The 21,497-nt window shown below is 55.1% G+C and overlaps 1 protein-coding gene across 1 annotated transcript; it reads left to right on the forward strand.

Annotated features, from left to right (window-relative positions):
* The first annotated feature begins 7,843 nt into the window (after positions 1 to 7,843).
* Positions 7,844 to 20,939, forward strand: ADAMTS15 (ADAM metallopeptidase with thrombospondin type 1 motif 15). Its single transcript, XM_021525839.4, has 8 exons — positions 7,844 to 8,919; positions 13,083 to 13,215; positions 14,176 to 14,343; positions 14,733 to 15,016; positions 16,337 to 16,514; positions 16,611 to 16,792; positions 17,362 to 17,537; positions 17,941 to 20,939. The coding sequence occupies exons 1-8, from the start codon at positions 8,005 to 8,007 to the stop codon at positions 18,719 to 18,721; spliced, it is 2,817 nt and encodes a 938-aa protein (XP_021381514.1). The 5' UTR covers positions 7,844 to 8,004; the 3' UTR covers positions 18,722 to 20,939.
* Positions 20,940 to 21,497: the final 558 nt, after the last annotated feature.

The following is a 21,497-nucleotide window of genomic DNA, read 5'->3' on the forward strand; positions in this document are numbered from 1 at the left end:
TGGCGGTGGACAGTGACACAGGTGTGGAAGGGGACAGTTAAAATGCAGATGTTGGGTGGCCAGATATCTGCAGAAAGGGAGGAAAGCAAGCCCAGGTACAGTGGGGTTTGGTGTGGGACATGTCTCCATATCTAATGGGGTTCTTCAAAACCCAGAGCCGTGGCTGGTCTCCTCAGCAGCCCCCTCCTCTCCTGGAAGGGAGCTCAGGCTGCCGCTGCAGCTGCTTCTTTCCACTGACTCGGGTGGGTTTTCCTCCCTCTCCAGCTTCATCGAGCTGGGGATAATTCGTGTTTTACCAGCAGCAGGAAAGCGCAGAGCCGGGACCAGAAGCCCAAAGTGAGCCCTGCCTGCCTCCTCCAGCCCCAAAACCCACGGAAGATGCCGACTCCTCCCGGGTTTGCCTTCCCACGGGGGGGAGGCAGGGAGGCGCTGCCCCTGCTCTGGACGGGGACAGGTAAGGCTGCAGGCAGCAGCAGGATGTAATTTCTTCCCGGCTTTCCGCTGCCGGAGCTGCGGCTTTGATCCGGGAGGACACGCTCGCATCTTAGCTCCGAGGCACCGCTGGTTCTCATTAGCGGCTCGCTCTGCAAACAGTAGCTGGAATTTCTCGTAGCCTCGCCGGGCTCGTTACGAACCAGCCCAAAGACAGCGCTGGGAAAGAGCAAAACCTCACCTGGCTGTCCCTCAGCATCTCCTCCCAGCAAAGGGTGAGGAGCCTCAAGGCTTTTTTTTTTTTTGTTGTTGTTGTTTTATGGAGGGGGGTTCCTGCTTCTTAACCCCTCGCAGGATGCGCCGTCACCAAACCTCGCCCTCCGCTCCCATTTCCAGGGAGCATGTGAAAGCCATTAACTCCGCAGCCAGCGGGATTTAAAGATCCTTTGGATCAAACAGCCCGGGAAGGTCTGCCCCGCTCCCCTCCGCGTGTCCCCAGCCCTGCAGGGACCCCCCGCCCCTTCCCGAGGGATGCTCCAGCCGGCACCCCGCTCCCGAGGGATTTCTGGCTCCCAGGATGAGCCCCGCGTTGTGTTTGCTGTTGCCACTCCGCAGCAGCAACATTGTCCCTTTTCCGGAGAGGAATTAAGATTTTTTAAAATTATTATTATTAATTATTGTTGTTATTTATAGAACATACCATATTTATTTAGAGAATTTGTGGGCTGTTCCACAGGAAAAGCAGCCCTACATCGGGTTTGGGGGCTTTTAGAGGGTTTTAACCCCAGAGCAGACACAACTTTGGAGTCTCAGGAAGAACCAGGCTGCGGTGCTTTGCTGTCCCCTCCTTGCTTTGCAAAGGGTTCACATCCAAATCTGCGACTCCAGGCTGAGTTTTAATCATTCACTTTTGCCCTCGGCGCAGAGAAAACACTTGGGACAATTATTTGAGCTACTAATGAAGCAGCTCCAAGCCCCAAAATTGAGACCACTAGATGTCAGTGCCGCCCTACGCTGCGGTGGGAAACCCTCAATCCATCCCTGGGAATTCTCTGGCAAAGTGGGAGCGAAGGGGTCCTGCAGGCAGCTCAAGCCCCAGCCCATAGCAAAGGCAACATTTCCGATAGTTTTCATTTAAAGTGATCAGGTGGGCGGAAATGTCCACCAGAAAAGCAGCTGGTGGACATTAAATTAAATTTAAATCGGAGTCCTGGCCCGTGTCCTGCCAAGTTACCTTCCGTGAAACCATGCTGGCTGCGGAGGCTGCTCGGGGCACTCGGGGAAATGCCAGTTCCCGTAGGAAAGGGGAGATTCGGGCTTGATTCGGAGCCAGGGAGCGAATGAAGAAGCGAAATGTGCCGGTAGGAATCTGTGGTCGCTGCTTTGCCCTTCCCTCCCTCCATGGCCACAGCCACGGGAGGGCCCTCCTGCCTTAAAAGTGGTGATGATTTAGGCTTTGGTGCCTCCAAACCCTGAATACCCCATTAAAAAGGGGTTTTCCTCCCCTCAGAACTGTAGTTGAATGCAGCAGCTCATCTCTGGAGATTATTTATCAGCAGCACCAGTGTTGGCTGCTGTGATAATGCTGGGCAAATGCTAATTCTTCTGGATCCCCTAAATGTGGTAAAATAAGATTTTTAGGCATTAGACAAGGACAGGGACATCCAGGCTGGGTTTTGGTTTATCAGCTGATGCTGCTGCCTCTGAGATTTGGTGCTGGGCACATCGAGAGCCATGGCTGTGATTTGATACAATTTGCACGAATTCAATTTCTAATTTCTAACCCAGCTTTAGTTTGTTTTTTTTTTTTTCCTTATAATTTTCTCTGTTTTCCTTATTTAGTTCTTATTTTTATCTGCATTTTGATTAGTAACGCCATCATCCATTGCCTTCGTTCGTTTTCACACCTGGATTTCCAGGGCAGGGATGTGGCACTAGAGGTCAGCCTTGCCTCAGGGTGGGTTCGGAGCCCCGCTGGTGTCCAGGTGCGAGGGAACAGGTTCCTGCCTTTCCAAAATCAAAATCAAGGGCCAAATCCTGTTTCCAGCATTGCAGCCTTCCCCCTGGGGAGCTGCTTCTCTACTTCCTGGCTGGTCCTGGGGCTTCCAAGGTGTCCTGAGACCAGAACATCAGTGAGAAGATCCTTTTGGGGATTGGAGCTGCTTCATTAGTAGCTCAAATAATTGTCCCGAATGTTTTCTCTGCACTGAGGGTAAAAAGGAATAATTAAAACTCAGCCTGGAGTTGCAGATTTGGATGTGAACCCTTTGCAAAGCAAGGAGGGGACAGCAAAGCACCGCAGCCTGGTTCTTCCTGAGACTCCAAAGTTGTGTCTGCTCTGGGGTTAAAACCCTCTAAAAGCCCCCAAACCTGCTGTAGAGCTGCTTTTCCTGTGGAGGAGCCCGTAAATTCTCTAAATAAATATGGTATGTTAAAACAAAAATACTCTTTTCTATAAATACCAACAGTAATAATAATTAATAATAATAATAAAACAATCTTTCTTCCTCTCTATTCCAGTCTCACACGGTTTGTGGGTTGATGAAACTGGGTGAACTCTGTCATGGTTTTGCTGAGTGATGAGCAGCCTCCAGAGCTGCCCTGTGGCATCTCTGTCCCCCCAGGTTTATTCCAGGTGTGATCACTTCAGTGACCCCTCAGGCTCACCCAGGGATTTCTGGGTCCCTGGCAGCAGCATCCCAGAAAGAGAATCCATCCAGGATGGACCTGCCCGGGTGGGAACAGCCCAGAGCTGTGAGTCCTGGGCCACCAATCTCTGAGGTGAGCAGGAACTGCTGGTACTGGGCTGGGGATGGGTGGCACTGTCACCTGGCTCCCTAAATCCCCATGGTCTGTTTGAAAACACCGTGGGAAAACCTGTGTCTCTCTTCCTCAAACAGGAGAAAACCTTAAATACCATGGGGAGTGAGGAGAGGGGATTTTAGATGCTTTCAGAGGGAATGGAAAGCCTTAAATACTGAGGGGAGTGAGGAGAGAAAACCTTAAATACTGAGGGGAGTGAGGAGAGAAAAACTTAAATACTGAGGGGAGTGAAAAGAGAAAACCTTAAATACTGAGGGCAGTGAGGAGAGAAAAACTTAAATACTGAGGGGAGTGAGGAGAGAAAAACTTAAATACTGAGGGGAGTGAAAAGAGAAAACCTTAAATACTGAGGGGAGTGAGGAGAGAAAACCTTAAATACTGAGGGGAGTGAGGAGAGAGGATTTTAGATGCTTTAGAGGGAATGAACTGTCAGCAACCCCAGGACCTGCAGCTGGGAATGGCCTAAAAACAGGAATTACACAGTTTTTTTTTTAACATACCATGATATTCCCACTGGGGACCCTCCCAGGTTGCAGAGGTGACATTTTGTGAGAGGGCAGCAGGGATGAAGAAGGCACAGGGATCCTTCTCCTGGGTCTCCTGTGCACAGGGGGAGCAGGCTGCTCTGCTTTTTGCAGTGGGACAGCTCTAAGGCACAGATCCCTCTGCTCCCACCATCCCAGGAGGAGCACCCTGCCCACCTCCTGTCCTATCCTCCAGTCAGAATAAAGCTCATTAAATCCAGCAGCTTCTTGCTCCAAGGATGGGGCAGGTTTTAGGTTACTGAGTCCTCCACATGCTCAGGTTTCTCAGTATCTCACCCTCAATGACCCCACCTAGACCCAGCTAGGGTTTTTTTCTCCAAAAAAAAAAAGTATTTAATTTTATTTCCTGAATAGCCAACTAAAAATGCACCTGACTCATCCTCACTCCCTGGAGAGGATCTTCCTTCCTGCCCAGGTGATTGGGAGAGTACAACTTTTGGGTGAGCCCAAGCCTCTAAATGCCAACCTTTTAGCCAAAATCTGCTGCTTGAGTGGCAGTTTCCCCTGCTTGAACCATCTTTCTGCTCTATCTTTGGTGTAAAATTCTCAGATGTTTCATTTAAAACAATTTCTTTGGTGAACTGGAACGTCCAAGAGACATGTGAGGTTTGAGGTGGTCATTTTTTGTGCTCTTTTTGCATTTTAAAATGAATACATTTGCATCACAGTGATGAATAAATGAAACAAAATAACTTGGTGCTTACTGGAGATGCTTGGAAGGTTGAAGGAAGAGGAAGGTGGGAGAAGGAAATCCACACTGCAGACCAGCTCACACTGATATTTCAAGGTCAGAGTGAGCAATGGCTTAAGCCTGACTGAGATAGGCTTTACCTTCAAGTGGTTTCTAGACCAAAATCAAAGGAGAGGCAGAATCCACCTTACATCCCTTGATGTATTTAATTATCTGTAGCTGCTCAGAATGCTCCAAAGGCATCTTCCATCTCCACTCCCTTTCTGTGTGCTCTCCTCACACACTCATGCTGTTTCCATCCAACCCAGATGAACTGCAGGGGCTGAGGAGCAGCCAGGCTCAGCCCCAGGCACCTGGAAAAGCCTGGAGTGACACCAAGGTGTCCCCTGGACCAGCTCCTGCCTTCAGGTGTGGGGCTCGACTGCTGCTGGCTTGTCCCCAGAGAGAAAAATCACAGCAGGTCCTGGAGCAAGAGGAAAAGGAAAATAAAAATGTTGCAGCATTTCTGAGAGACAGAGGGCATGATTTAAGTTTGGAATGAGATTTGAGCTACTCCAGCCTAGGCCTCAGATCTGGGCCTTGTGAGATCTCCAAGCCTGTGGCACAGTCAGAAATTAAGAGTTTGTGACACAGTTAGAAATTAAGAATTTGTGACACAGTCAGAAATTAAGAGTTTGTGGCACAGTTAGAAATTGTATTAAGGTGTGAAGGGGAGCACTGGGCTATTTGGGTGTGAAGCAGTACAGGTTTATAGTGTGAGGTTTAGGCCACTTTAAGACAAAGATAAGCAATGTTAGTTTGCCAATCAGAGTGCCTTTGTGAATTGTAAACTATGTAGAAGTGTATATAAACTGCCATCTTCTCACTAATAAAGGGAGAACGTTTGATTGACCATATTGGTTTGATGTGCTTGTCCTGAACAGCTTTCCTGTCTTATGAGGACCCTGGCTTCATAAAAATGTTCCCCCTTCTTTTATGGGGTGCTCTGGGACATTCCTGCACCCGCTGGAGCTGCCTGGAAAGGGTGACCAGTGTGTGCTCCTGTGCTCCACAGCCTCTCTGCTCGCCCTGGGCAGGGAGGTGATGGTTTGGTGTGCACACAAAGCAACCTGCCTCAGGGAGGTGATTCCCAGCTGCTCACAGTGAGGCTGGGGAGGCTGGGCTGGAGCATCCAGCTGATCCATCCCTGATCCATCCCTGTGCTCCCAGCCCGTGGCACAGCCTCAGCATCACGGGACACAGCGGCTCTCGGCCCAGGCACAGCCAAACCACTCACATTTTCTGCCTGCCTTTCCCCATCAGGAGGCAATCAGATGTTCTCCAGGCTGGAGATAAAGCTCCTGCCAGCTTGGTTTGACTCATCCTCTTGATGAGAGCTCCCAGATGGAGGGGCTGGAGCTCAGGGGCAGCAGTGACTGATTCTGGGTCTTGGTTCATCAACTGATGCTGCTGCCTCTGAGATTGGAGACCTCGAGGCTGAGGTAGCTGGTGGCACCTCTGGGAGCCTGTGGCATTCCAGATGCTGCTGTGGACTTTGGAGAAACTCATCCTGCTGAGCAGAGCAAGGCTGTGGGAAGGAGAAATTCCCTCCTGGCACCTCAAGATGCTCAAAACTGTGTCCCTCTTTCCTTGCTCCTCCACTGCCTGGGCTGCCCATTACCAACATCCCTGGGAACATTGCACTTTGGCCAGCAGGAAAAATCCCTGATTGCCTCAGCCCAGTGCAGTCAGATGATTTTTTTTGGGTCACACGTTCAGCTGCAAGGCACACGACTGAGCAAACCACAGCACGGGGATGCACTGACAGCAAAACAAGCTGGGCTGTGGGCTCCGTGCCTTAGGCAACAACTTTGGATTCTGTTTCATACATGCACGCATTCCTTCAGCTGCGCTTGGATTTCAAAGGGTTTCAGCCTTTGCTGAAATCACATCAAAGCCAGCTTGTCCATGAGAAGCTTTAATTTTATCACTAAAACAAACTGTGGTGCTTATGGTGCTGATAAATCTGACCCTCAGCTGCAGGTTGTTGCTGAGGACTCTTCACTGCTCTCCAAAAATCCCATCCACAGCGAGATCTTCCTATCTCCCAGGAGCACTGACTGCCCCAGCATCCTCCACACACTGTTCTGGTGATCCTGTATTTGGTGGCTGTGGGTAATTCCCATCTACTCCTCAGGTCTCAGAGGAGGGGGTGTTGCAGATGTAAACACTTGTGGAGTGCACCTTAGTGCTGAGGGATGAAGGGAGGCTGAGCTCGGAAGTGGAAATCACCTTTGTCCCCAGCTGGATGAGGGTGGGGTGGCAGAGGGGTGCACTGGAAGCTGCTTTGCTGGGGAGAACAGGGATCCCTGGGGTGAATGCAGGAATTGCTGGGGCACTGTGGCACTGGGCTGGCAGGTCTGGAGGTGCATGGAGGGGCACAGCCCAGATCTCCATGCTAGACACCCCTGGGCTGTGGAAAACATTTATCTTCCTGGATAATGGGAACTAAGCCCTCAGCTGCCAAATAGGGGGTTCCCCATTCCACTGAACTGTCCCAAATACCAGCACGGAGCAGAGGATGGAGGGCTGGAATAGCTGACCTTTAAAGGTCCTTTCCAACCCAAACTGTTCCATGACTCAATGATTCTGTGACCTTTTATCTTTCCTGCACACCCCTGTTGTAACCAGAGGCCCCATCCCTGTGGGGTCACAGAGCTCCATCCCTTCACTTAGAGCAGGATCCAGAAAAACTGGAGAGTGGTAGGAGGGAGCCTGGCAGGTGGGAGCATCCCTGGGGGATGCAGAATTTCCATCTTTGCTGCAGGAATAAAAGTGAAGAAGGTCTCCTTCCACTCCATCCCATCCAACACCCCAGTTTTATCCTGTCCCACCCCTCATTCCATTCCCATCCCATCCTGTCCCATCCCACCCCTTATCCCGTCCCATCTCACCTCACCCCATCCCATTCCACCCTACCGTTTATTCCATCCTGTTCCAACCTCAGCATCCCCTTCCGTCCCACACAATCCTATCCCACTCCTCAGTCCCATCCATCCCATCCCGTCTGATGCCGCCCTCTCTAGCACCCCACCTCAAACCCACATCCCACCCCATCGCACCCCATCGCACCCCATCGCTCCATCCCCTCCCGTCCTCTCGGCGCTGCCGCGCCCCCACCCCGCTCCGCCCCGGGAGGCGGCGGCAGCCCCGGGCGGAGCGCGGATCTCTCCCGGCTCCGCTCGGCTCCTCCGCCGGCCCCGCTCGGCCCCGCTCGGCCCCGGCCCCCGCCCCGGAGTGGCTGCGGCGGGGCCAAGCCGCGCCCCGCTCCCGCGCTATAAAAGCGCGGTGCGCCCCGCAAAGCAGGTACCGGCGGGGCCGCTCCGCTGCTCCAGCCTCCGCGGGGCCGGGAGGAGGAGGAGGAGGAGGAGGAGGAGGAGGAGGAGGAGGAAGGAAGGGGGGGGCCGGGTGCTGCTTTCTCCCCCCCGCGCCTCCCCCGAACCCCGATGCGGCCGGCCTGAGCCCGGCGGGACGATGCTGCCGCTGCTGCCGCTGCTGCTGCTGGGCGCCCCGGGGCTGCGCCTGACCTCGGGGGCACCCCCGGACCCCGACTCCGCGCTGGTCACTCCCCTGCGCCTGGACCCCGACATCAACGGGCCCGCTTATTTCAGGGGGGGCCCGGCCGAGCCGCCCCGCGGCGGGCAGGCGCTGGTGATCCAGCTCTCGGCTTTCGGGGAGGATTTCTACCTCCACCTCTCCCCCGACGCCCGGTTCATCGCGCCCGCCTTCGCCGCCCACTACCTGGGGGCGGCCGCGCGGCCGCTCCCCGCTCTCCGCCACTGCTTCTACTCGGGGGATGTCAACGCCGACCGCGAGTCCTTCGCCGCGCTCAGCCTTTGCGGGGGGCTCCGGGGGGCTTTCGGCTACCGGGGAGCCGAGTACCTGATCAGCCCGCTGGCGGGGGCGGCGGCCGGGGGGCTCCATCGCCTGCAGCGCCGCAGCCCCGGCCGCCCCGTCGGGGCCGGAGCATCCCGCTGCGCCGTGGGCTCCGGGCTCACCCCCGGCGTGCTGCAGGCGCTCGACAAGTACCGGGGGCGTGCGGGGGGGAAAGGCGGCCGCGCCAAGCGCTTCGCCTCGGTCCCGCGTTACGTGGAGACCTTGGTGGTGGCCGACGAGTCGATGGTGAAGTTCCACGGGGATGACCTCCAGCACTACCTGCTCACCCTGATGGCCACGGCCGCCCGCCTCTACAAGCACCCCAGCATCCGCAACCCCATCCAGATCTCCGTGGTCAAGTTCCTCCTGATCGGGCAGGATGACAAGGGGCCCAAAGTCACCAGCAACGCCGCCCTCACCCTCCGCAACTTCTGCGCCTGGCAGAAGAAGTGGAACAAGGTCAGCGACAAGCACCCCGAGTACTGGGACACCGCCATCCTCTTCACCAAGCAGGTGGGTGCAGGGGGGCCCGGAGGAGCTGCTCCCCCCTGTCACGGTGCCCTGCACTGGGCTGAGGCGTTCTGCCACCTGTGTGCATGTCGGGGAGGTCGTGCCTGTGGCTGATCCCTCTTTCCCAGGGAACCTCCACTCTCAGATGCTGGGCTGGGGGGACCAGAGGCATGGAGCAAGCCGACTTGGGCCAGCCCTTGCTGTCCCCTGGGCAGGTTTTGGCTAGCAGCCTGGAAAAATCCCTGCCACGGGGTGAATGAGGCCCCACCTTTGGAGGTGTCCAAAGGCAGGTTGCCCCGTGGGCAGAAACCTGCTGCTCTATCCCCTGCCTCCATGCAGGAACTTGGCAGCAAGTGCCCTGTGGCTCTGCTGTGCACCCTGAAATGAGAGGTCTGAGCCCAGAAGAGGAGGAGCATGGTCCCACTTCCCCCTCCCCAGCTGGGAAGAGCTCACAGTGCCACCTGCCAAGAAAAAACCTCTCCCTGCTTCCTCTGACTCATGCATGAGGTTCTCCTGAGAACCTGGACCTCTCCTCAGCACTGGCTGCGCTGCATGGACCCGGTTCAGGGCTGGAAGTGAAGCACCAGAGATTCAGCCAGCACTGCAGCCCTCGGGCTGGGGAGAGCAGAGAGCCACTGCCACCACTGCCGTGGGCTGGCTGTGTCCCTGTGGTGGGAGAGAGGTTTGGAGCTGCCTTTGGTGTGGCTTCGTGGTGATGTGGCTGTGGGATGAACTCTGAATCCTCCCACCCCCACAAACTGGGTGACACTGAAGCTCCCACAGCCTCTCCCCATTGTTCCTCCCTCCCTGTAGTCCTGTCTCAGTGTGGACATCAGCCCAGTGCCTGCATCCCAAAATCCCTGATGGGATGGGAGCAGGATGAACCCAGCTCGGATGGGACAGACACGTCTTATCCTGCTGCAGCAGGCTTTGGCAGCAAAGGCTCCTTGCATTTTCTCCTTCCACTATCCCTGCCCAGATGTTTTTGGATTAGGGACAGGTGAGGAACTCCCCTCAGCAGCAGGGAGACCATTCCCAAAACATCTTTCCCGGTCAAGCACTTGTGGTGGGTGGGAAGGATACAGCATCCAGCTCAGTTCAGCTGTCCCTAGCCTGGGCTCAGCAAGGCCTGGAGCAGGAATGATGCCGTGCAGGACGTGTAGGATCTTGTCCTGTGTGTCCTCTTGTCCTCCCCACCCCGGGCCAGCTGTAAATCCTATGGGAGCACAGACAGGATGGAAGCCCAGGCTGCTGGAGCAGCTCAAGGAGGAGGACGCTGCTGACACCTCTGCAGGGACGAGGCAGCTCCTCCTCTGGTGGAAGCCCAGTGAGGTCACTGGAGCTGCACGTGGGACAGTCGGTCCCAGCGATTCAAAAGACGTGGATCCCGTCTGGGCTGCATTTTTTACACATTGCTAAACCATCCATTCCTGAAATCCCAAAGCAAGCTCAATGCAAAGGCACACGGTCAGGGAGACATCTGCCTTCCTTGAGTGCATCCATCTGTGGTCCCCTGACATTCTGAAGCTTATCTTCCTGCCAAAAAGCTGTTACATAAGCCCCTGACTTAAATTTCACCTCCAGGCTGGTTGATAGGCAGTTTTCACTGTGATGATGAGTTGCTGACGAATGGGGCTCTCTTTTATTGCTTGGATTTGCTCCCTTCCAACACTGACGATGCTGAATGATGGATTTGCCTTTGGGAAACTCAGTCCTGATCAGCTGGTGGGTGCAGATTCCCTTCCTACCTGAGCCACTGCTTGTTGGAGGGTCCTGCAGAGCATCCAGCCTTCAGCTGCCCTCCTGGAAATATCCCTGCACACCATGGCAAAGGGCTTGTCCATCCTTCCCACCCCTCCTGGACCTCGTGTCACACTGGGAAATGTTTGCTGCGCCTCTTCGTTTTGCTGGAAAACCAAAGGGATGTTGCATGAAGGAACATCTGCCTGCAGCCTAGCACGTGGCTGATGCTGTGGGGGAATTTGGAAGCTGCAGCTCAAGCCTCAGCTTTTTGGAGTTGCTTTGGATGCACACAGGAAGCCTCTGTGGCAGGGAGAGTGCTTATGACTCTGATTAGGTGAATTAATGCACGAGGATCCCCCTGACTGACCTGTGGAACGTCTTGAGAAGTTCACACGGGATGACAAAAAACCTTGGAAGGTCCCATGCAGGAAGGTCAGGCTGGCAGGAGAGTGCTGATGCACTGAGCAGGTTGCTGCAGCCCCTTGGGGGACCAAGCATCCTCCCTGTACCTGTGCCAGAGACAGAGAGCAGAGACAGAGCCAGCTCCTTGCACGGTGCTTCCCCACCCTAAACCTCTTCCATTTCTTTCTGCTCCCATCCTGAGAAGCCTCAACACTTGGCAAGGCTGAAGGAGGTGTTCAGGTGGGGGATCAGGAGCTCTCATTAAAGCCCAGAGATGCTGCCTGGCACGCCCAGGCTGTCCTGAGGAGGCTGTGGTGAGAAGTGAGGGAAAAGCCCCTGAAGAGCTGCTGCTGGTGTATCCCAGCGAGGTTCAGAGCGAGAAGTGGGTCAGTGTGTCAGTGCAGGTGTTGGGCTGGGAGCCAAAGCTCGCTGTGCTGGCGAGGAAAGAACTCTTCAAAGAGCGCTGAGAACTCTTCAAAGAGCGCTGAGCGGGGAGCTGCGAGCTGCGGGGCTGTGACATTCCTCCCCACGCCCCATCCTCACACCAAACCCCCAGTGCTGCTCAGGGCGTGGGCAGAGGCTCCTGGGCAAGCTGCAGCCCCGGGCTGGCTCAGCGTGGCGGTGGCGCTGGGTCTCGGTGGCGTTTTGGGCTGGGATTTGCCCTGGGCTTGCCAGCATCGTTAATCAACCTGTGCCCACCAGTGCTGGCACTGCCAATGCAGCGTGGGGTTGCCACCTCTTCTCCCTGCTGACGCTGATGTGTGATGGGTCAGGGCCCCAGCTGGTCAGGAAAGTTGCAGAGCAAAGCGCTGAACTCGGTTGTACGATGGGGTTTTCCACCACCAGAGCAGACCCAGACGTTTCTTCACGTCACCTCTCTGGAGATCCCTTTCTTGCCTGTGCCTCCACACTCCGTGGCCCCAGGTCTCCTGTTAAAGCCATCTCAGGCCTGGCTGGGGCTCTCTGAAGTCATCAGGACTGTTATTTACCCACGGCTGAACCTGCCTGCGCGGGAATGCCTTCAGCTTGGAAACCTTGCTGGAAATATTGGCAGAGCAGCTCCTGCAGGATTTTGAGCAACCCAGGCGCTTTGGCTGGGCGAGTGCTGAGCATGAATCACACTTATTTATAGCATGGGAGCGCCCAGCGAGTCCCTCACTTTTCTTTTCATGTGGAAAACAGCTCCGTGCCCGCTGCATGGCCTCCCTGGCAGCTCTGGGGCAGCACCGAGGGAGGGGAGGATGCTCCAGCCCTCCCAAACCAAAACCACACCCCAGCAGGGGAAGGGAGCACCTGGGACAAGGTTACTGCCAGGCCGTGTCTTAAATGGACTTTTTTTAGCACAAGCACCTGGGGAAGGGCAGATCTGCTATGATGAGACCCTTGCCAGCCTCTCTCCTGGCAACACCTTCGTAGGATCTGGCTGTCCTCAGTTTAGGGGTGTCATTCTAAACTGGTTCCTCCTTTGATCACCTGGGCTTGGTTGCTCCTCGAAGGATTGCTGCAGTGTCTTAGAGAGACAGGAGCACTTTCTTTAACCCTGGAAACCTGTGGACATGCTCCAGGGCTTTCTTGTTCCTTGGAAGAGGCTGAAAAATGAGACTGAGAAGTGGCTCAGTCCTGAGTCCAAGGCCAGGTGTGCTCCCATCCACCCACCTGTGTCACCATCCACCCACCTGTGTCACCATCCACCCACCTTAAGACGAAGGGAACCAGACTGGCTCACCCATGATAAAAGCAGCTCCACCCTGGCCAGAGGGGTGGTTTGGGCAGGAAAAGCTGCTGCTGAAGGCAGGGCAGGATGCTACACACATCCCTGGTGCTGGGGTTAAGTGCAAACACATCCTTGCAGCCTGGGCTGGGTCAGGATTGAGGTTTCCTGCCTCTGTATCCCGGTGTGGTTCCCATCCATCCCTTGGGGCTTTCTTCCATCAGTAGCTCCCCGTGGGGGGCCAGGGATGAGGTGGGAAAGGGGAACCGTGAGAGTCCCCAGGACTAACCCCTTCCCTTGTGACTGGCAGGACCTGTGTGGTGCCACCACCTGTGACACGCTGGGAATGGCAGACGTGGGCACCATGTGTGACCCCAAGCGCAGCTGCTCCGTCATCGAGGACGATGGGCTGCCCTCGGCTTTCACCACCGCCCACGAGCTGGGTAAGGCCCCCAGCTCTCCTCCTCCTCGCAGGAGTAATGCTTTTTCTCTTCAAGCCAGGTCTTACAAGCTCTCGTAGACAAAACATCATACCCTTGACAGCTCAGCTACCTCAGGTGGCATAAAAGAAGCAGGATGGCTTTTGTGACAGTGTTGGAAACAAAAGTTTTAATAAAAAGCAAAATAAAAAAGCTGTTTACAGAGAAAAACTGCGCCAGGGCAAGAGGTTCTTGCTCTTGCTAAAACACCCAACAAAAGTGATTATTTCTTTTGTTCTCTTCTTTTTCTACTGAATTGCTTAGGTGGGACTTTTTGGCTTCTGTCCGATTAGCTCTCCTTAAGTTTGAGGTGACGTCCCCAAGGTCCTATGAGGTGCCTTTTAACCAAATTGAGGAGAGAAACTTCTGGGCTTTTTTCCTTTTTAAGGAGACAAAGGGTAACTTGTTTACTCCATCAACAGGGGCACATTCCTACACAGGAGCAGTTCCAGGAGCTGCCAGGGTTCAGAACAGCCCTGGTTTCAGCCTCTGGGTATCTGGTGATAGGGAAACTCTGCCTTGGGGACAAGACTCCCCCTGAGCCAGGTGGGAAAGGGAGCAAAAGGTGCTGCTCTCATGGTGGCTGCCACAGCTGGGTTTCCAGGATTCAGGAGTCCTGAAATAACAGGCAGAGGGCACACCTGCCTCTGGGAGGGAGGAGACAGCGGGGCAAGTGCTGAAGTCACCTGTCACCTTCTCTTCACAATTTCCTTTGCTCTTCCTTTTCCTTGGGCTTTCCATGTGTGTGAAGCATCTGGGAGAGGGCTGGAATGCTTGCTGTCTCTTCTGGGCTGTCTACAGCTGCAATCCTTGTGGGTCTGCCCCACGCCATGTCTCAGTCTCCCCTGAAAGAAGCTGTTGGGGGGTTCCTGCTCCATGTGCTGTGCTGGGTTATTCATGCTGCCTCCCTTATCCCATCCCCAGGCCACGTCTTCAACATGCCCCATGACAACGTGAAGGCCTGTGAGGAGGTCTTTGGCCGGCTGAAGACCAACCACATGATGTCCCCCACCCTCATCCAGATCGACCGTGCCAACCCCTGGTCAGCCTGCAGTGCTGCCATCATCACCGACTTCCTGGACAGTGGCCACGGTGAGCCCTGCTGTGCCCCTCACCCCCTGCCCGTGTCCTAGGGAACAGGGTCTATCCCTGCAGGTGTTTCCTGGGAAAAGATAGTTGGCTGTAGAGCTCTTCCTCTCCTGGCTCTGTAAACAAATTTAGAAGGAAATGGGAGGTTTCTGTAGCGTCCAGACCTCCTGGGTGTCCCCAGCAGTGACATCTGCACGCAGGCTGCTGGCACAGCTCCGAGGCATCACCAGGAGGTAAAATCATCTACATCTGGGATACAGCCAAAATCGAGGGCATCCCTGGGGTAGCTTTGGCCCGATCTCTCCCTCACCTCCCTGTGGCAGTGCTTTCCCTGCCACTCTGGTCCGTACAACCCCCAGGACCTGGTGGAGCCCCTCTCCCCACTCCTGCAGGGGACTGTTTGCTGGACCAGCCCGCCAAACCCATCCCTCTGCCCGAAGACCTGCCGGGGACGAGCTACAGCCTGAACCAGCAGTGCGAGCTGGCCTTCGGCGTGGGCTCCAAGCCCTGCCCCTACATGCAGTACTGTGCCAAGCTGTGGTGCACGGGCAAGGCGCGCGGGCAGATCGTCTGCCAGACCCGCCACTTCCCCTGGGCCGACGGCACCGCCTGCGGCGACGGCCGCTTCTGCCTCAAGGGAGCCTGCGTGGAGAGGCACAACGTCAGCAAGTACAGGGTGAGTGCTGCTGGGAGCCCCAGAGCTCCTCACAAGGTCACTCAGTGAGTACAGGGTGAGTGCCTGTGCTGGGAGACCCCAAAACATCCCACAGGGTCACTCAGTGATGGGTACCTGTGCTGGGAGACCCCAAAACATCCCACGGGGTCACTCAGTGATGGGTACCTGTGCTGGGAGACCCCAAAACATCCCACGGGGTCACTCAGTGATGGGTACCTGTGCTGGGAGACCCCAAAACATCCCACAGGGTCACTCAGTGATGGGTACCTGTGCTGGGAGACCCCAAAACATCCCACAGGGTCACTCAGTGAGTACAGGGTGAGTGCCTGTGCTGGGAGACCCCAAAACATCCCACAGGGTCACTCAGTGATGGGTACCTGTGCTGGGAGACCCCAAAACATCTTGTAGGGTCACTCAGTAAGTACAGGGTGAGTGCCTGTGCTGGGAGCCCCAGAACTCCTCACAAGGTCATTCAGTGAGTACAGGGTGAGTGCCTGTGCTGGGAGACCCCAAAAACACCTCGCAGGGTCACTCAGTGAATACAGGCTAAATGCCTGTGCTGGGAGACCCCAAAACACCCCACAGGGTCACTCAGTGAGTACAGGATGGGTACCTGTGCTGGGAGCCCCCAAAAACATGGTTTGTGCCTGTGCTGGGAGACCCCAAAACACCTTGTAGGGTCACTCAGTGAATACAGGCTGAGTGTCTGTGCTGGGAGCCCCAAAACAGCCCACAGAGTCACTCTGAGCAGGTGCTGGTCCCCATCTCCCGATGGTGGAGAGCCAGCATGGGGACACTGATGTAGAAAGAGCAGGAGATCCCTTGGGTATCTTGTATTTCTCAAGGGGTGAGGCTGCTGCTCTGCTCCAGCCAGCCCTGGGCAATTTTCACAGAACTTGCTGTGTTGGAAGGGACCCACAAGGATCATTGAGTCCAGCTAGTGGCCCTGCTCAGGACCATTCCCAAGAGTCACACCACACACCTGAGGGTATTGTCCAAATGCTTCTTGAGCTCTGTCAGGCTTGGGGCTGTGACCACTTTCCTGGGAGCCTGTCCCAGTGCCTCAGCACTGTCTGGGGGAAGAACCTTTTAGTGATATCCAACCCAACCCTCCCTGACACAACTTCAGACCCCCACTTGGGTCCTCTCACTGATCACCAGAGAAGAGATCAGCGTCCACCCCTCGGATTCCCATCACCAGGAAGGTTTGTGGGCGGTTGGAGGTTTCACTTGTGAAGGGATGGCTCCAGGTGTGGAAAGGATGGGCTCCAGGTGTGGAAAGGATGGGTGTGCGGTGCCTCACGCCGTCCCTCCCTGCAGGTGGACGGGGGCTGGGCCAAGTGGGCGCCGTACGGGCCGTGCTCGCGGACCTGCGGCGGTGGGGTGCAGCTGGCCAGGCGGGAATGCTCCGACCCCGTGCCGGCCAACGGGGGCTCCTACTGCGAGGGCATCCGCGTCAAGTACCGCTCCTGCAACCTGGAGCCCTGTGCTGCCGCAGGTAAGGGCTGCAGCTCGGCTCGGCCTGTAACAACCCCACAAAAATAAAGCTGGAGGGGCAGGCTGGCGCCCAACAACACATCCCTGTTATTTCCAGTGCCAGGGAAGAGCTTCCGTGAGGAGCAGTGTGAGGCTTTCAACGGCTACAGTCACAGCACGAACCGCCTGACTGCCTCCGTCTCCTGGGTTCCCAAATACTCCGGTGTCTCGCCCCGGGATAAGTGCAAGCTCATCTGCCGGGCCAACGGCACCGGCTACTTCTATGTGCTGGCGCCCAAGGTTGGTGAGAGACCCCCAGGGTCAGTGCCTGACTGTGGGATGGCTCCAGTGCACCTGGAGATAAATAGATTTTCCTTGTCTGGTGGGTGGATGGTGTTAGATGAGGTGCCACCAGTCTGGTATGAATCAGCTTGGTGCTGGAGCTGGTCCCTGGAGGGTCTTCCTCTGGGAGATGTCATTTTTACCTCTTGTAAAGGTGCCTCTGGCATATTCCTGCGGTCCTGGGATAGAGGATGATAGTTTGGGTGCTGGGGAAGCATCAGGAAGGGCAGGAGGGACATCCAGACATGGGACTGAGTGGGATGATGTTAGCAGTGTTCCCTGTGCAGCTTGTTCCCTGCGATGGAAAGGGCAGGAAATTCTGTGGACGGGAGAAAAGGGGTGAAGTCCCACATATCTCTGTCTCAGAGACCCCAAAATCCTGCCTGCAAAGCAGAACATGAGCAAAGACCAACATGGTGCCTGCTGGCATCGCCTGTCCGATGGATTGGGGTGGGATGGACACAGCTGGGATGTCTTGGGAAGTGTGAGAGGGAAATGCAGCAGCTTGTTTTTCTCACCTGGTTTAGGTTGTGGATGGCACCCCTTGCTCCCCGGACTCCACTTCGGTCTGTGTCCAGGGCAAATGCATCAAGGCGGGCTGTGATGGGAAGCTGGGCTCCAAGAAGAAGTTTGACAAATGCAGTGTCTGCGGAGGAGACAACAAGAGCTGCAAGAAGGTCTCAGGCTTGTTCACCAAGCCCATGTGAGTATTTGGTTACCCTGTGTGCTTCTCCTACTCCAGCTCGGTGTTTTGGTGTGGGGGATGCAGGAAGGTTGTGGAGATGATGATGGGATAAATCCATCCTGAGCCAAATCTGCTGGTGCTCGTGTAGATCACTGCACAGACACCTGGGCTGGCTCTGAAGGAGCAGCAGGACACTTTTAATGTTCTGTTGACTTCTGATGGAGTGCTGTTGAGCCAGAGGGGCTGAAGCATCTTCCTGTAACTGGGTGTCATCAGCCTAGACAAAATTCAACACAGTGAGGAGATTCAAAATTATCTTCACAGGAAGAAGACAAACATAGGGGTGGGAGGACCTCAGGGCTGAAGTAATGCACCATGTCCCCATGCCTGATGTCCTGCCCTGCTCGCTCTTCTCTTTCAGGCATGGCTACAACTTTGTGGTGGTCATCCCCGCGGGCGCCTCCAACATTGACATCCGGCAGCGGGGCTACAAGGGACTCATCAGCGACGACAACTACCTGGCGCTGAAGAACGCGCAGGGCAAGTACCTGCTGAACGGCCACTTCATCGTCTCGGCCGTCGAGAGGGACCTGATGGTGAAGGGCAGCGTCCTGCGCTACAGCGGCACCGGCACCGCCGTCGAGAGCCTCCAGGCCTTCAAGCCCATCCAGGAACCCCTGACTCTGGAGGTGCTCTCCGTGGGAAAGATGACCCCTCCTCGGGTACGCTACTCCTTCTACCTCCCCAAGGAGAGCAAGGAGGACAAGTCCTCCTACAAGAAGGAGGGCAAGACCCCGCCGGACCTCAACAACAGCGTCCTCAGCCTGTCCAACCGCCTGGATGGCGGGAGGCCGAGCTACAAGCGCCCGTCCTACAAGTGGGCGGTGGGCGGCTGGGAGGCGTGCTCGGTCTCCTGCGGCGATGGCTTGCAGAAGAGGTCGGTGGCTTGCCGCGACTCCTACGGCCAGCCGGCCGCCGAGTGCGACGCGGCGCAGCGCCCCGCCGACGTCCGGCTGTGCGGGGAGCCCTGCCCGGCCTGGGAAGCTGGACCGTGGTCCTCTTGCTCCAAGAGTTGTGGTCGGGGGTTCAAGAGACGGGCGTTGAAGTGCTTGGTGCCGACGGGGCGCCTGCTGCCCCGGGAGAGTTGCAATTTTCGGAGGAAGCCGCAGGAGCTGGATTTCTGCACCTTGAGGCCGTGCTGAGCAGGTCAAGGGGTGCCTGCAAGGAAGGGCATGGTGTTCTTATGGCTGGGCGCAGCCAAGCAGCAGCCAGAGGTTGGGAGTGGGGGAGATGTCCATAGCACATAACAAAAGGGGGAAAAATAAGAAAAAAATGGGAAAAAAAATGGACCTGGGTGTGGGGACAGCCCCATTCACCTGGGAGAGAGGGCTTTTACCAACCAGGTCACTTAGAGACAGAGCAGGAATGAACATCTACCTCGAAGCCACTGAACGACGTGGAAACCACCGGTGGAGGCTGGGAACTGGGGGGACAGATGGAAGCGAGGAGGATCATCCCCGCCTGTGGTGGATCTGTGGTACAGGCAGGGAGATGCCCCTAAATTGCACAGATGAAGCCTCCCCCCACCTTCCCAGGACCAACCCTACCTCCCTTCTCCCTGGACTCCCCCAACACTCATGCTGAATGGGACCAAAAGGATTTACCAATGCAACGACTACCGGTGCGATGAGGCGCTGGGACTGATGCCTCCAGGATTTGCTGGTGGGGACTTTTTTGTCCCAGTAGCATCCCTGGGCCAGGCTAGAAGGTGGTGGCTTTATTTTCATTCTCTCCTCGTGTTTATGACCTGACCAGTGTAAATTTTATGGTGCTTAACTCTGTATTTTTTTAACCTCCTTTCTCCCCTCCTGGTGGATGTAAACCTTGCGTAGCAGGGCTGGTGTTATTCCCAGGGGATCTCACCAGCCTGAGGTTTTCTATGGTGCTTTGGGATGGGGCTGTGTGAACATCCAGATGCTCCTTTACACCCTGGTCCACCTGAAGCTTTTCAGGGCTAAAAGGGACCACAATGGAGGTTTGAGCTGTCATTCCAAAAAAAGCAACAAGGAACTGTGTTGTAGTTCCACAGGGTCAGACACAGCCCCCCGGTCACCGAGACTTCGCTTCGCTCTGGAAATGGTGCTCAATGCTCAATGGGACCGGTGTGTCATGCCCAGACATCCCATAGCCTCATGCCTTTAACCAGGCTGGGGTATTTTTCCTCTGTGTAAAGCCTCTCTGAGATATCCTCAGCTCTATCAGAGCTGGGGTCACTTCCCTGGTATCCCTTTTGAGCTGAGGGAGAGGGAGATTAATTTGGGTCTTTGGCTTTCCTGAGGAAAAAGGGGCTCAGTGGGGTTCAGGCATGCAGGGAAAGAGGGACTGTCAAACTTCTTGCTGCTGCAAAGCATCTACAACCAGTTTCCCCCTGCAGTTATTTTGGGGTTGTTCTGTACCTCGGGTTATTCTGCACCTCTGACAGTTTAGTAGCATCGTGCCTGTTGTGGTCAGAGGCTGTTTTACCTCTCCCATACCCCATTCATCATTGAGGTCTCTTGCTCAGATTAAATCATCAGGCACCACTGAATTTTTTGCTCTGTCACTGATGCAGGTGCCTCTTAATCAACGAGCTGTGACTGTGAGCAAGCCAAAGCTTCTGGGTCAAGCTGTGCACTTACTGGGATCAGCAGGAAGGTACTTTAGGGATGAGACACGCATTTTGGGTAGGCAGAGGATGCCATCTCAGCATATAAAGGCTTGGAGCCTGCCATGTTTGTTGGAGCTACAACAAGAAACTCCGTTGCCCCTTGGGTGGCTCCAGAAGGTCTCCAGCTGTGAGCAAAGTGAGAATGACAAGAAATGGGACAGGTGGCATTAGAGTTTCCTTCTTAGGTCTTTCCAGCAGCTCACAAACTCCTTGTGACAATGCTTGTGGGCTCATCCTCCCTAGGGATCCTCCTAGAAGATCAATCTCTTTCAACACAATCATGTTTTAGGTCTCCACGCTGCTCCACAGAGCCAGGAGCAGATGTTGTGGTTGCTCTGCACAGCAGGGAACGGGAGTTAATGTTCTTAGGAAATCCCTTCCAGGTCTCCATCCCCATGAACATACCACCCATTTTCTGAGGGTTTTCCTGCATATCTGAGCCCGCTGCGCTTCCCTCTGGGGACAGAGCTCTGAGGAGCTGCCCTTTAGTGTCCTGCCATCCCACAGCTGGTTCCTAAGCCACCGAGAAATTGTCAGCCTCGCTCCTGAGGAGGGGAGGGATTCCTCGTGTGTGGTTCTTCTGCTGGGGGTGCAGCAGAAGGACGGAGATGCCGATGGTACTGGCTGCTTTGTGTATACCATGTATACTGAACATCGATCTCTGCTGTTTGTGCGTCAGTAGCAAACCTGAAATAAATCTGTATTTAAAGTGACACCCCGGGGACACGGTTTTGTTGGTGGCTGCAGGGTATTCTTTGTGTTATTGTCATCCTGAGCCCTTTATAGTGTCAGCTCATTAACTAAAGAACAAAACTGATGCCTTTCGGGCTTACCTAAAAACAGAGGCCAGATGAAATTAAGAGAATAAAAAGTGATTTGATTTATTGAAGGGTCTTCAAGTGCATTTAGGGCAGATAAAGCCCCTCCAGGGCCTACACCCAAGAAAGGACAATGGGTCACAGGTTTTCACACTTGTATAAGTTTGGTCCATTTGCATATTGGGGGTGAATCTGCCAATTACAGCTTCAGCTAATGAAGTCATTTAGTCCAAGTTTGCTCCCCCAACTCCCTTTTGTTTCCATCTCTCAGGGCTGAGGCAGTGAGGTGTCCTTGACTGCCAGGCCTGGAGAGGAATTGTTGTGTCTGCTTCAAATGGGGAAGCAGCAGCTCACACTGTACATGGAATTTATAGTTATTCACTAAGGAACTGCAGGTTACAAATATAAAATCTGAAATCCTAAGGCATCAAATGCAATAACTTTATATGCCCA

Source organism: Lonchura striata, chromosome 24, assembly GCF_050655825.1.
Source record: "Lonchura striata isolate lonStrDom1 chromosome 24, ASM5065582v1, whole genome shotgun sequence".
Classification (NCBI taxonomy): domain Eukaryota; kingdom Metazoa; phylum Chordata; class Aves; order Passeriformes; family Estrildidae; genus Lonchura; species Lonchura striata.

Excerpts from the sequence above, each read along its gene's own strand:
- ADAMTS15 (XM_021525839.4), top strand. The coding sequence starts at position 8,005 with ATGCTGCCGCTGCTGCCGCTGCTGCTGCTGGGCGCCCCGGGGCTGCGC. Across the intron at positions 14,344-14,732 it reads CTTCCTGGACAGTGGCCACG|GGGACTGTTTGCTGGACCAG; the intron begins GTGAGCCCTGCT and ends CCACTCCTGCAG. Across the intron at positions 15,017-16,336 it reads ACAACGTCAGCAAGTACAGG|GTGGACGGGGGCTGGGCCAA; the intron begins GTGAGTGCTGCT and ends CCCTCCCTGCAG.